General features: G+C 40.0%; 1 protein-coding gene across 1 annotated transcript in view; it reads left to right on the forward strand.

The window, feature by feature from the left end:
- Positions 1 to 15,708, forward strand: part of TBC1D5 (TBC1 domain family member 5) — a 475,870-nt gene that overhangs the window by 357,674 nt on the left and 102,488 nt on the right. The window contains exon 16 of the mRNA XM_090046588.1: positions 10,587 to 10,693. Within this exon, the coding sequence (XP_089902714.1) occupies positions 10,587 to 10,693 (107 nt within the window). The remainder of the gene's footprint in view (positions 1 to 10,586; positions 10,694 to 15,708) is intronic.

Here is a 15,708-nt window from a genome sequence, read left to right on the forward strand (position 1 = left end):
GGCTAGAATAGGGGCAGGCAATTATTTTGGGCAGAGGGCCAGTTACTGAGTTTTGGCAAGCCATTGAGGGCCGCATGATAGGCAGCCCAGGGCAAATAAATATTAATTTTCTAAATTTTTAGGGGCCCCGCGGGCCAGATAGAATGGCGTGGTGGGCCACATCCAGTCCCTGGGCTGCATTTTGCTCACCCCTGGGCTAGATCTACTTGGAGACTGAGAGTAGTGACTGACTGAGTTTCAGAAAATGGTTCATTAGTTCTGCTTAATATGTAAACAACAAAAATGTTACCACCTTTTCTTCTGTTTTTAATATTTTACTTCTCTCTCCATCATTTCCCAGATTTTTTTTTTAAAGTTTTGGGACTCATCCATTCCTAATAAATCTCACTTTTTTTTTTTTTTTTAAATGCCAGTTTATATCAGATTGTTCAATGCTGACCTTCAGAATTCTACAAACAGAAAATGGTTGGAAAGTTGGACCTTTCTGGTGCATCCACTTCTTTTGCCCCAGCGCCCCCAATGAATCTGTGAAGAGCTGTAGAGTTTTAGTGTGTAATCATGTTCTAGATCAGGCCACAACTGGCCTGGGAGGAATTAGCCCACAGGCTCCTGTCCAAGTGCCACTCCTTCCCTGGCTTTGGCTGTTGCAGTGGCAGGCAGGTTCCCTGATGTAGGACAGCACAGCCAAAGGCCAGGTGGGGAGCTTAAACAGTAGCAGCTAGGGAGGGAGAGATTGCCCACATGATGGTGGCCATAGGGGTTTTCACACAGTTTGCATTGCAGCAGCAATGGGGGTAGGGAATATTGCCCCTGTGATGTTAATGGCCAGGGAGGCAGGGTGTTGCCAGCATAATGTTGGCAACAGGGGGTCTGCATTCAGTGGGGGTCCTCAGAAGCCTGTAAAGCCCCTGGGGACATGCAGTTCTCCCAATGTGCAACCATGGTCCTGCAACCTGTGGCAGGCAGCCCCTGGCTACTCTGAAGTTGGGCAGCCCTGTTGTGGACTCTTGGATTGACCATTCCATACAATGTAATAACTAGAGACAACAAAAGATTCCTTAAGCAATAACTAGATATAATTGGTTAGATCTTTGACTTGAATTGAGTTGGCTCACAGTAGTACAACACATGTTAAGTTTTTCTCTTTTCCATTTTCAGTACTTCGGTGTCTAAAATACTATTTTTCAATAACAAGTCTCTAGTCCTGCTGGTTTGCCAAGAAAACTTTTCAAATATAAGCTAAGAAGTAATTGTACCGACACACTGCATTAATCGCCTGACATACAGTCTGAAAAAAAGCCATGAAGGCTGTGAAATGTGTCTAATTCTAGTAGTGCTACTGTTGCTAAGAGTGACACTTTACTGTTTAAGGGGAAGAGTTTTCTAAGTTCTCTTGAGTTTTAAGTTCTAATAGCCACATGATTATTTGAATTGTTTGATATTTGCCATGTCTCAAGAGGATTTAGTTTAGGATTCATGGTTTGGATTGGAGATTGGTCGAGAAGTTTTTCTGAAATAGAGTCCCCCTTTTCTTTTAAAAATATTCTGACATCAGTTTTGTAGTTCTTATAACTTCTTCTCCCTACTCTTTTTGGTTGAAAACCAGAATTCTGATCTTTCCCAAACTTAGAATTTATTTCAGTTGGTGTCAGGAACTTGCTTTTCCTTTGGAGAAGCAATATCCTATATGTTATTCAGAATCAGTTTGCATGACCAAGATAAAGACAAATGTACAGCAGTACAGGAGCTTGTTTTAAGTTGATTGTTGTCGATAGCTTGAACCTTAAAGGCACCCAACTGCTCTGAGTTTAGCAGCATTCTGAAAAGTGTTGTGGACATTAGTTATTTGGATTCTACAGGAATTCCGCCTGGGATCTTTGCCCTAGGACCAAAGCTTCACTCTTGAAACATGCAATGTGATCCTGACCCTGTTCTTGAGCAGTAGGCTTGAGTTGTGATTTAAAAAAAAAAAAAAGCAAGTCATTGGAATGGGCTTCAGAAGACCTGGGTTCAAGATCTTTAGAGACATTGTACTCCAGTTGTTAGCATGTGCTAGCCATGCCAGCAGGTTTTCACTATTACTGTTACTCAGGCTAGCTAAAATAAGCTTATACAGGGATAAAAACACATGCTATAATTGCCCCTTCTTTTTGCTATGTCCTCAGAGAGCTAAAGTGTCCCAACTAAAATGCTCCTCATAGAGAAGTCATTGGGCATGATGGCAGATTTTAGCCTGCTTTATCCATTATGCATTATTCCTCTTTGTCCCAACAACTGCTTTACTGGAAGAGCATTCCTTGTTCTCAAAGACTCTAATGAATTATCAACAAAGAAAGGAATGTTTCTAAAGGGTAGAGGTAGAGAGTCAAATAATTTCTAAGGCCCTTGGAACTCCTCGGTTCAGCTGTGCCAGACACCAGCTTCAGTATTGAGCTCTGTGCCACTTCTTCCTCTATCCATAAAGACCACTGCCTGTCAGGGGACCATATGTGCCTGTCAGAGTCCCTCCTATTCAAGTTCGATATTCCCTTTGGAATGAGAAGGAAGAAAGGGAATGTCTCCGGTGACTTTACCAAGTTAACCCCATCACATTTCAGGAAGGGACTCCAAGGATCTGCTTATCAAAAATATTTCTGAAAGAAGATATAAATCCTTTGCAGCCTCTTCATGGGTCACAATCACTCTTGGCCAGTTGGGCAGTATGTATTAACCTTCATTCTACCAGAACTGTTTGAGTCACAAGGAGGCAAATCTTGTGCCTTCATGTTCAGAAATTTGTGAACAAATCACAACAGCAACAGAACTTACGTCAATTGTAGCCATGATGAGGGCAAGCCACCTACAATGCAGGAGAAACTGTCTAGATTTGTGAAAACCTCCATAGTAATATATTGCCAGACTGGAACTTCTAAGGAGGTGAAAGTTGCAATTAAAGACTTACTATACATGAAGGCTGTAACTTGTTTATTGAAAAAGCTGATGAGGTAGAACACTTGCTTGAGAGCAGAGTATCAGTTATCTCGGATCTTCTCATTTCAGCTTCTCCCTTTGGGAAATCATTGTACCATTTCTTCAGGTTCTGGAAAACTGCCATCAGACTCTAGATGATAAACCCCATGAAACTCTGACACTCTATACAGTTCTGGTTTTTGGAGAGGGTTGGGATTTTTGTGGGGAGGTTGGGGGTTTTTTTTGTTTTGTTCTTTTTGCCCCTACGCACAACCACCTTTCCCTTCCTTACTTAAGGAACCTTGTCATGAGTGTAGTACTTCCTGCTCTCAGAACAGTAGAGGGGGTATCTCTTTTTGAGTGAGACAATGGACAATTTCAGGTTGCTGTTATCCTACAGTGAGACCTAACCAACTGCTATACTACTCTCTACCTGTAGGATGGCTTATTCATGTCCACCCAGCCCAGACAGCATATGAAGTTTCTAGTGGGAGATTGTCGCTACCAATATAAAGTACTACTCTTCAAGCAGTTATCAGCTTCCAGGAAGTGCTTGGTGCTACTGGCTGATTAACTCAGTAGTATGGGAATCCAAGTGTTTCTATATTTGGCCAACTGTCTAATTTGTAGGGGTGCACCGATAAAGATTTTCTTGGCCAATGCCAATAGGTGATTATTAACCAGCCATCTTGACCAATCTGATAGCTGATTTACAGGAATGCAGCCTGGCAGCTTAGAGAGCACCATCTTGCCGGTAAGCCTGTGGGAGGGTAGAGTGGGAGGCAGATGGAAATCCCCACAGTGAGGGAGAGGGTGGGGCAGGGGCAGGCACTACCTAGCCAGGGTGGTGATTTGCAGCCCCAGAAGCGGGACGGACCCATGGCTGGCTTGTCCGGAGGGTGCAGGGAGGTGGCTCCCCAATGCTGTGTGCACCCACAAGGGAGGCGTGGGGGGCATGTGCCCCCCTGGAATTGTGCATGGGGTGAGGGTGTGCGCAGTGCCATGGAGCTGTGTTTCCCCCACCCCCCCCCAGGCAAGCCATGCACAGGTCCATCCCACTCCCAGAGTTGTATTCCCTGCCGTGGCTGGACAGTGCCTGCCCCACTCCCTCCCTCACCATGGGAGCCTAGATCTACCCCCCACACTCCTTCCCTCCCTCCTACCCTTTCCCCACCACAGACTTACTGGCCAGATGCTGCTCCCCATGCTGCCAGGCTTCATTCCTGGCCGTAGGCATGCTGCAGCTGCGTACATGCACATGGCATTTATCGGTGACATTATCGGCCAAAAAAGCCGATAATGTTAATTTTCCTGTCATTGGTGGGTGGATCTAATACATCTTGCAAAGGCTCCCATATTCTCTTACTCTTTTCTCAAAAACACTGGTTGTAGGTATATCTAAACTCGACTGGGGAGCTTATATTTGGTTCAAATATTTCAATATTTGAAATATTTTGATTCCTAATTTTCAGGAATCAGCTTTTCATGCATCATACTAAAACTAGGAGACATCCCTCTAGCTCGCATTGTCTTTCTATACCAATCATCAACTATCTACCAATTACTACTATGCATCTCATGATGGACAATTTATGGATGTATCTTACCTAAAGAAGCAAGACCCACTAAGGTGTCAGAAAGCAGTATCTCTCTGAAATTTCTACATACTTCTCAAGATTGCCCATATTCCTGAAGTGCAGAATAGCTTCTGAACAGAAAGTTCGAAAAACAGAAATGCTCAAAAAGAATTGTGACTTTTCAACAAATGGGGATTTCTCACCATAGATCTGTTTGTGACAAAAGAAAACAGGAAGTTCAAAACCTGGAAAACTTGTGACCAAACAATTCAGGAATGTCTGATTCTATGACATTACTGTTTTCATGACTTCTATATAAATTCATGACTTCTATATAAATCTGATGCCACTGATTCTGAGACTCATCAGAAAACTGAAGGAACAGCCAGACTGATGATATTTCTGAGCTTAGCATAGCCAAGACCAGTTTTATTTCATATCCCCAGATTTTGTGCATTCAGTCTCCTATAACCTTATCATTTCCAGATGCAATATCTCACCATCTCACCCTCTCAAAACTTGCATATTTGAATAGTTAACTTCAGCAGAGAGGGCTTGTCCATCTGGTATACAGAGCATTCTAATTCATACATACTTAGCCAAAGGAAGAGACTTTTTAGCGTGGTCCCATTATTGACAGATCTCTCTTTGGATTTTAAGTCCCTGATTTACTAGAGTAGCCAAGGAGATTAACAAACTTTGATCAAGTATTTAGTTCATTAAAGTTACCCTCTGAATCATGGTTATTACATAAGGACAGAGATCCACATTCTGCAGTAATGCCACTTGCAATTTTTTTTTCTATCTGGAGTCAGTTTTTGCAATCAGTCCCTGGAGGTGCAAAAACCACAATTCCCACTGAAAGAGAGAGATCCCATACAATCAAGCTGGCATCCAAGCTCCAAGAAGATAAATCAAGACCAACCAAGGACTGCAACAGAACATGAGAGCTCCAGTGAGGTTGATATAAGGCAAATAAAGCAGCAAGGTGCTAAATGGAGTACCAAATCAATGTTACTCAAGTGGAGCATGTGAGTGTTGAGATGTTTAAAAATTAGTGCAATTATACAAACTTTTGAAAACATGGTGGCTATTTTTGCTAAATAACATGATCATCCTATTTGAGTCAATTGCAGTTTCTGAAATAGTGATATTAAAAATTTCTGCAAATCCATTTTTACCATTCTTGCACTAGTGAAAAAACCTAGATAAACTAGCAAAAAACAAATAATATCCAAGCATATTTTTACTGTAGACTTACAATCTTGGGGACTTTTCCTTATGTGAAAAAGTTATCAGACTCTCATCCAATAAGAAGAAGAACAAATGTACTTAATTTCTACCTCACCTGAGAAAGCCAGGATGCTTTCAAAAACCACGAAGGGTTCCAGATAGTACAGAATGTGTATTTATTCTGATACAGCTACCTACAGAAGATATGCCAAGTTGAATTCATCAAGGTTCTTCTCCTTGAAGATGAAGTTAAATAAACCTTGCAGAAGGTTCCAGCTGTTTCAAAAAAACAAAGAAGACATGACAAAAACCACCAAAGGGGGTTGTGCTGCCTTCTTCTTGAACCATTTAAGAAACCATTTACTATTACTCAAAGAAGGCAGTTTTCTTAAAGACAGACTACAAGATGTTACATTCTCCAGGGAACAGAATTTCCAGAGGCCATAAACCACTCAGCAAAACCCATGGTTTAATATTATCTATATTTTCTCAGGCTGAAGAAGGCTCAACATCTGGCAGTCTTTCTCATTCTGCTGCTTTTTCAGGTACTGATGAGAGAGAAGCTGTTTCTTACCATAACGGGTTACAGTTCTTTCTACAGCTTATTTTTGTTATCTAACTTTGCATTTTGGAGCTCCTGTTCTCCTTCTCTGGGAAATATGTAGAATATGTAGACAAACGGAAAAAAAAAACCTTGCATATTTTTGAAATAGATACAAAAATGCAAATTGGAGCATTCCTGTCCTGAATCTGAATAATCACATTTTGGGGAAACTTTTGATATTGGATATCTGTCCTGGTATGCTGCCTTTTTTAATACATACATTATTTTTAAACTAAGCTGAGCAGGGAAACAGATGGAGTTAAAACCTGCAGGCCTTACTTTGAAGGCTTTTATTAGTCAAACCAATGCTGCTATTTCAGACAAAATGGAGATGATAATAAAAATCTTGTCAGCAGTTACAGAAGACTATAGGAAAACTTAATTTCAGAGCACTGAATTCATATCTGCCTCCCCATATTCTCTCAGCAATACTCCATCTTTCTTCCTAAGTGTTGGTCTCTGCCTCTTTATACCACCTTCCAAGATGACTTTGTCTTTCACTGAGTGAGATTTGTATTCAACTGCAAGATAAGAAGCTGTTTCCAAGGAGTATGTTTTAATTAAACAATGTAATAAAGGTATTAGCTACTTTATCTGATATACCAGTTGATAAATTCTAACATTTAATGAGTATCTCTTAAAAATGATTTGCTAAAGGACCAAGCATTTTAGAAATACTAACAAAATTCTTATGCTCGTTCGGAATATTAACATTGATTTTTCCTAGTGTCCAAAGATTATCGTGATTTTTTTTAATCCACGAATTGAGGAGACATCCTAAAAAAAATCTTTTCTTTTTGCTGTCCTCTGAGCTTGACAATTTGCTTTCTCTTAGGCAAAACAAGCAAAAAGTTGCCATTGATGAACATCTGTCACACTGCATTATTAGGTGTCTTGTGTTACAACTTAAAAGAATCTACATGTTTTCAAACCGTGTGATTGTCCTTTTCTATCATTAAGATTTCCTATTCTCCTTTTTGTGACAAATGTGTCAGGTCCTACTCGTCCCTTTCCCCCAACCAGGATGTGCCATAGGACACAGTAATTCCAGTTTCCCAGGATTTCTCTTGCATGTTTAACTTTTAGATAAGAGGTGGTCTTGAGCAAGTCACATAACTTCTTTGTGCCCTTCTTTTAAATAGACATTACAATGCTTTTCTATTTCTGTATCTCATAGGAGTAGTTTCTTTAATGTCGTAGAGGGCCTGAGGTCTGATAATTTATTTTCCACAGCAAAAGAAAATTAATTAGAGGACTTTGAAAAATGGAAATCAATGCTACCTATGACCAGGTAAGATGGAAATTGGTTAGTCTTACACTGAGGATAAAGGCCTTTGATTTTCCTCTAGATGATGATATTGATCCAGCTCTCCTCTGTGAAAATGTTAGTTATTTTTTTGATAGGTCATGGAACTCTTAAGAACTCTAAATATGTAAAATAAGCCTGATTAATAAGCAGATCACCTGAGAGCATGGGGAGACTTTTCTGGAGGAGAAAGAGGCAGTCAAGTTAACTATATAATGTTAAAGAAAAAGGCCTGATTTTTGAGGCATGTAAGGTTTTCTTTCATTTTATCTGTAACTAAAGGGAATATGCTTCACAGATGAGGTATATTTGCAGGTCACTTGTTTTGTTTCCCTGTTACTTTTATTCTATGTCTAATAAAGACTACTGATGTATTGTGTAACTTCATATTATTGGCACATAAAAGGCAAGAATTCCCCCCTCCTCCATTAATGAAAGGTGCAGAAGGGAGTTTCAGGAGCTGAGAACCCTACTTGGTCTGGATGTGGGCAATGGTGTTCTCTCCCATAGAAGGACATCACAAAATGTTTCGACATGTGAATGCAAAAGGAAGAGTCTAATAACAAAGAAGGATGTGTGAGTTAGCCATGAGTACAAGTAACAAAGGCGTTCTTGTATGCTATAAAGAATCTATACTAGTGATGAGCCTAGGTTTTCCTTGATGTAGGGCAGGGATAGGCAACCCCCGGCATGGGTGCCGGAGTGTGGCACTCAAAGGCATTTTGCTTGGCACATGTACCTCTCGGTGGATGGCAGGGAAGGCGCCAGAGCTATATGGCAACAGCAAGGATTGGGCCCCTCGTGACTCCCCCATCACCTACCCCTGGCACACCAACATCTTACAAGTTGAAGTTGTGGGTGTTTTTGGCACTCTGCCCAAAAATGTTGCTGACCCCTGTTGTAGGGTTTCATTGGAGAATCTAGTTTGAGATTTTTTGGGGGGGAAGGGGGGTGTTTTTGGGAGTGGCGGGGTAGGAGAATTGTTTCCTTTTTGCTCATGTACCAATGGAGTTGGGGGGTCCAGTTTCTTTAGCTGTTTCCCTGAAACACCCTTGATAAAATCTAAAGATGGCTGTGAATTCTGTTTTATTTAGAAATATCAATTTTGTTAGCTGTTGAGTCTTTATTATAGAAATAAATTAGTTTTTTTAACATGCATTCTTCAGTATCCAAAAAAAAAAAAAAGCACCCCTCACCAAGCTCTGACAAACTTTTAAAATCCATTTTCAATTACAAAATAGAAGACATCATATTGAGACAGGAACTACTTATTATAAATATCCATAGCTTATAATATTATTTTGAATTTACTATCCATTTTCAGTATTTTTATTTGCTTTAATAAAATAAAATGTGTCCTAATTGTAAGTGCTGTACAGTGTGTTAAATTTGAAGATGAGAATTTCATCGGTTATATAACATGTAGTACTTGTATTATATTCATCTGAAGGAACTCCGACTGAGACCATTGTATTGTGTTCATTATACTAGCTTTGTGACTTCAAGGAAGAAAAACAGGTATCTGAGTATGAACAAGAAAAACAAAAGGATAGAAAAAGAACAGGCAGAACAGATAAAGAATGAGTAGGATAAGTGAGTGCTTTACAAATGAAAGCAGATGTATGAAATTACAAGCTGTCGGATCAGCAACGGAAATGAAGATGATAAAGTGGTTCCCTGCACAGATTATAATTATTCATTTTGCCCAGTCCTGCATCTTTTCCCCATAATCCTTTTGGGAGGGGGGAAGGGAGAGGTGCAGGAGGAGATGAGGTTTACTCACATTAAAGAAAAAAATTAGACTACTGAGTCTCCCTTACCATATAACAATAGTTTATTTTGTCTTTTTATTGGATCAGAGGGATTTTTGTATGTTCTGCAGGAATATTTTCTCCACTTAGGATTCTGATTAATAAAAAGGATATTGTTGTTACAGCTAAAGTTCTGAAAACTGTAAAGTTTCTTTACAATTTATTTACAATTGGTATTGTTGGAGGCAGTCTGTATATTGCACAGTATAAGCATCATTAATAGGCACTGCTTTGACAGCTGTGGCAGATGGATTGCCTGGATTTAGATGGTGCAAAAGAAATGAAGTAGTTTACATAGACCTGCCTGAAAAGATGTGTATAATAATTGCACTCATAATTAGATTGATTTAAAAAAAAAACCCTGACGAGCAAAGAACCATACAATATTCCTGGGTTGGGATGGAAACTTAACACAATCTGTTTATAGCAGGAGACAAACTTCAGACAGAGCAAAACTAAATCTCCTGAGCAAGTGACAGAATTCTAGGATGAAAGTTAATGATGTGCTATAGTTTTAAAAGAATTTGAAAATAAAAAGTGTAAAAACAAAAATGCATAATGATTTCAGGATTTTCTTTAGGGTTCTTAGACAGGTAGAGATGGAGACCAAAGTATTTCATAAACTAATGTTTCTGAGGCCTTACAAAAAATCATTTCTTAAGAATCATAGTTTTATCAGAGGGTCATAGGAGAGTAGGGCTGGAAGGGACCTCACAAGGTCACAAGAAAGTATTGATAGCTGTTTAATAACAGATTTTTGAAAAACATACATGGTATTTCTAGAGAAATTAGTGAGGAAACGATGCAAACCCCACTTAAAACAGAAGTAGCTGAAGCTGCCTATTGTAGTCAATGAAATCTTTAGTGTTGATGCCAGCCCAGGATAAAATCTGTACAACACAATGCAGCCTTTTGCCTATATGTTGAGGAATGCTAGATTTGAAAGGGACAGTTTTTACTTATTGTGAACAACAGCTGCTGAAGCTGAGCTGTGATGCATCTGTAAAAAAAAAAAAAAAAAAAAAGAAAAAAAAAACCACACACACCAAATAATGTGTATATACATATATTTTCCTCATTACCACCACTTCTTTTTTATTTTCTAGTGATCTCAAGTAACTATCAGACCTGTTTGGGACTTCTGATGCATTATCCACCAATTGGAGATGTACATTCACTCATCCTAAGAGCACTCTTTCTTAGAGATCCAAAGGTATTGTACCCATTTCTAAATATTACCAATATAGAAAATAAATATTGAACATGAAACATTCCAAGTACTGCACAAATTAATGACAAATTGATTGGGGAACATGTCAAGCAGATACTTCTGGAGGCTGCCAGATACTTGTTGATGAATGAGTTCACAAAATCATGGTTATGACACTGGAATGTGGGTTTTCCCATTCTTAAAGGCTGCCTTTTTGCCACTGTGCCAAGTATACTGAACCAGAAAGTCAAGTAGGTACTTAACAGAGGTTTCCCTGCCCTTCAGCAGTTTATACTTAATATTCTTCACATAGGATCTATGCATGAAAATATACTTTGAGGACAGCAGTAATCTTTTATTTAAAAAAATAACCTTGTAAATTGTCTGGAAACCATTGTACAACTTCCTAATAGACACTTATATGATAAATTATTAATTCTGAAAATAGCCATTGTTGAGCACCATAGGCAATCAGGTGAAATCAGAGAATTTATTTTTACAAATTTATAAATTACTTTTAAGTAATAGTCTCTGTTAAAAATGGAATTCACTCATGGTCTGAAAATTTATTTATACTTTTCAATGTATGATTTTGGATTGCTACTGTTTCTGACATAAGTAGATTCACTGATCAATTGTAAACAAAAATATGAACTTCTTGGTGTTTTAGAGCTAAACATATATTTAAAATGTAACAGATAAAGGGTCTGAGATTAAAGCTATGGGCAATAATCTTCTCAGCATTCAAATCATTGGCAGGTAATAAAAAGTGTGCTGCCAGTTTTTGAATTGCCTTTGAGCAGGTTCCCATCACTAAGCTGCCAATGGATGGGCCAAATTCCCTTGTCCTCGTGATGCAGGTCACATTTGAAAAGAAGAATTTCTGCCCTCTCTTCTGCAAAATGTTAAAAGATCCCAACATTTATACTTTTGTAGATTAAGGGAAAATGTCTGCTTGTTTCTGTATCAGTCTTCAGCAGAAATCTCTTTTACAATTGCTTACCTTTTATTCTTTCTGAGCATAAATATTTCTTTCATAATGGGAAGTAAAAACTTAAGAAGGTTTTTAGCATTCGGTTTCAGGATTTTTTTTTTAAACGTAGTTGGCAGATGGAGGAATCAATCTATGTTTAAGTTTAGGTGCCACCCACCCACAGAAACACGTGCCTGAGTTGCAGCAGTCTGTCAATCCCGGATCAGCCTCGTCAGCCATCTTCAGACCCAGAGCTAAGACAATAATGAAAGACAATCACCCTCGACTATGAGGGATTGCCGAAGAAGTTTAGGTGTTTATGCATAGGAACTCTCTTTGCAGAACAAGTTAGAAGTTAGGGAGATATGATGTTTGGATTGGAGAACAGCTACACTAAGCTCTTAAATCATATCAAACACATGATCTGTTTTGTAAACTAGTGAGGATATATGTTGGAAGATCAGACTAATTTACGATTGAAAATTCCCAGCCTGTATGTCAGTCTAAAATGTTTTTGTGTCATCATACCAACAGATGAAGACAAAAAGGCCTCTGGGAAGAATGTTAGGTGGCTAGTCCTGTTCAGTTGTTTTCTGGTCTCCAGAGTTGACCAATGAAAGCCAAGGTTCACCCACTTTCAGTTGCACAAGTTCTTGCAACCTGCTGGACTGAATTGAGGATATAGGCTTCCTTTTTAAAATGATGCCTTAAGAACCTGGTTCTTCTTTGCCTCTACGCCATTTTAAGGACCCTCTTGTACCCCTAAACATCTGTATTGGTACCCATTATGCTCCTGAGAACAGTCTGGACATATTTCTTAACCTTCAAACTGCCCTCTCTTTTTATTCAAGGAAAAAAGGGACTGTAAGGCCTTTCATGCAAAGATCCTTAATTGTTCTATCACTTGGATAAAGTTAATTAAAACTGTTATCATTTCTATGTTGTATCTATCTGCGTGACTGGTATTCTGAAAGTTAAAATACCAAGACTTCCCAGAGAATGAAGAGACGTAAGAGAGGTTTAACAAGCTCTCATTGCTCTTGGTTCAAGACTGCATTAAGGGACCTATGTTAAATTTATGTTCAAATTTGTTTTTTGTAATACTAGTTACCTGTTAGAATGAATTGAGGATATGCACTGTCTTTTAAAGAGAATGCCTTAAGACCTGTTTCTTAGTTTCTTTTAGGCCATTTCAAGGGCTACTTATCAGGGAGCAAATGCCTGTTTCTCCAAACTTCTCAATGAGTTGGAAAGTTGTCTGCTATCATTGAATTCCAGATGCTACTGCTTATTACATTTGTCAAGCCCCGATTGAAAGAGCAAAACTACAAATATATTGTAGAAGTTCTTAAACCTAGGACTCTAAAAGTGCCATACTGGGTGAGGCCACAGGTCCATTAGCCCAGGGGTGGCCAGCCTGCCTCTGTGGAGCCAAATGCAGCTTTTCAGAAGTTAACATGCATCTTCTTGAATCTTTGCATAAGCACATGGTGACCAGCTTCTACTGTGTACTTGTGCAAAGATTCAAGGAGACGCATTTTAACTTCTGAAGAACCTCATGTCGCTCTGGAGCCATAGGCTGGCCACCCCTGATCTAGCCTATTGTCTGTTACCTCAGTGGCAGAAAGTAGATACTAAGAAAAATAAAATCTTAGACTCATTAAAAATTAGGTTTCGAAGGGACCTCTGGAGGTCATCTAAACCAGTGGTCTCAACCTTTTTATGGTAAAGATCACTTTTTGGCACCCCAGAGTCCACCATGCCCCACCTGCCCCACCCTTTCCCCGGCTCCCATCCCTCTCCGCCCCCTGCCCTCCAGACAAGCTACCCATGCTCTGACCTCACTCACCCAGCCCAGGGGGCATGGCTCAGCCCAGCCATGTACATCCTGCCGCTCCCAATCGTGGAGCCTTTGACAGACTGAGATTGATTGATTGTCATCAGAGGCACCACAATCAACCAGATTGAGATCGACTGGTTGGTGGCCACTGATCTAGTCCAACCCCCTGCTCAGAGCAGGACCATTCCCAATTAGATCTTCCCAGCGAAAGCTTTGTCTATCCGGGTTTTGAACTTCTATCACCTCTCTGGGTAACATGTTCCACTATTTTATTACCCTTCTAGTGAGAAAATGCTTCCTAACATCTAACCTAAAATTCCCTTGTTGCAACTTGATACCCTAATTGATCCTTGTTCTGTCATCTGCCACCACTGAAAACAGTCTAACTCCATCTTCTTTGGAACCACCCTTCAGGTAGTTCTCTGTCCCCTCTTCTCTAGAATAAATAAGCCCAGTTCCTTCAGTCTTTCTGCATAAGTCATGTCCCCAGCCCCTGCACCGTTTTCATTGCCCTCCACTGGATTCTCTCCAATTTGTCCATATCCTTTCTATAGTGGGGGGCCCAAAACTGGACACAGTACTCCATGTGTGGCCTCACCAGTGCTGAATAGAGAGAACAATCCCTTCCCTTGCCCTGCTGGCAACAGACCTACCAATTCAGCCCAGTATGCTGTTAGTCTTCTTGGCAACAAGGGCGCACTGCTGGCTCATTCAGCTTATTGTCCACTGTAACCTCCAGGATCTTTTCTGCAGAGCTGCTGCCCAGCCAGTCAGCCCCCAGCTTGTACTGGTGTATGGGATTGTTCAATGCGAAGTGCGGGACTTTGCACTTGGTCCTTGTTGAACCTCATAAGATTCCTTTTGGCCCAGTCTTTCAATTTGCCTAGGTCACTCTGAATCCTAGCCCTACCCTCCAACATATCTATTACTCCCCACAGCTTGGTGTCATTTGCAAACTTGCTGAGGGCACATTCTATGCCAACTTCCAGGTCATTAATGAAGATATTGAACAAAACTGTCCCCAGGAACAGCCCGTAGGGCACTCCACTTGATACCAGCTGCCAATTAGACATCAAGCCATTGATTGCTACTCTTAGCCCAAGGCTCCAGCCAGTTTTCTGTCTACCTTACAGCCCATTCAACCAGGCCATACTTCCTTAACTTGCCTGGGAAAATGTTGTGGGAGACTGTATTAAAAGCCTTGCTAAAATCAAGGTACACTACATCCACCAATCTTCCCCACATCCACAGAGCCAGTCCTCTCATTACTGAAGGCAGTAAGGTTAGTCAGGTATGGTTGGCCAAGACAGGAATGTATGGAGGGCCTTTCAAGACTGTTCTGTCCCGTGCTCTTTTTTTCTTATAGTTTCCAGCTTTCAGAGGCCTAGAAAATCCTAATTGTTGTTTAAATTGTTATTCATCTGTAAATATCTTCAGCCTTCTGGCTTCAAGATGCCTTCCTTACATGATTGAACAGTGGCTATCCAATAGCACATATGCGAGAACTAACTGCCCTATCTGTCTTGGGTATAAATATCATTTTTGTAAAAAGAATCAGAGAAGGTAGGGCAGGGTAGCACCTTAGAGACTCACTGGTTCAGAAAGGCATGAACTTTTATAGAAAGAGGCTATGAAAGGATTGGCATCTAAAGACGATAGAAAGGGAAAACCCTAGAAGTGTCTGGGCAGTAGTGTAGCCTGGAAGATACAGCTTGCAAATGCAGTCCTCGTTGACTTGTATTTATTTTTAGACATCCCCTTCCTTTAAAGCTTCCCTGTGCACTTTCTCCATCATTATCTTCTAGACTCTAATAGGAAGTGATATTTGGTTCAGTGCAACTTTGCTCTCCTGGGCCAAGGCAGAATTCACCGTATGGTATTTCTCCCAAGGCTTTGTGTAGTTTTAAATGCGTTGAGTCATGGTACTGTCACTTCTTTTCTTTTGGAGACTTGTTCTATGGTCCAGTAGCTTATTTAAATATTTGTTGAGCGTAATGAGTGTGTTTGATGCTATTATAAAAAAATATGAGGAAAACCTGTTATCTACCCCTTGGAGATTTGAAATCTCAAGTGGAGGGACAATGCAGCTTAACAGAGTAATGAGCAATGGTTATTGGCTTTGCTAATATCTATTTCTTTGGTGAGATGAAATGATCATCTCACTTATACAGAGTTTTGTTTATAATATCCAGACATAACGCTGAG

The sequence above is a fragment of the Crocodylus siamensis genome, chromosome 5 (genome assembly GCF_052110815.1).
Source record: "Crocodylus siamensis isolate JL-2025a chromosome 5, ASM5211081v1, whole genome shotgun sequence".
NCBI lineage: Eukaryota > Metazoa > Chordata > Crocodylia > Crocodylidae > Crocodylus > Crocodylus siamensis.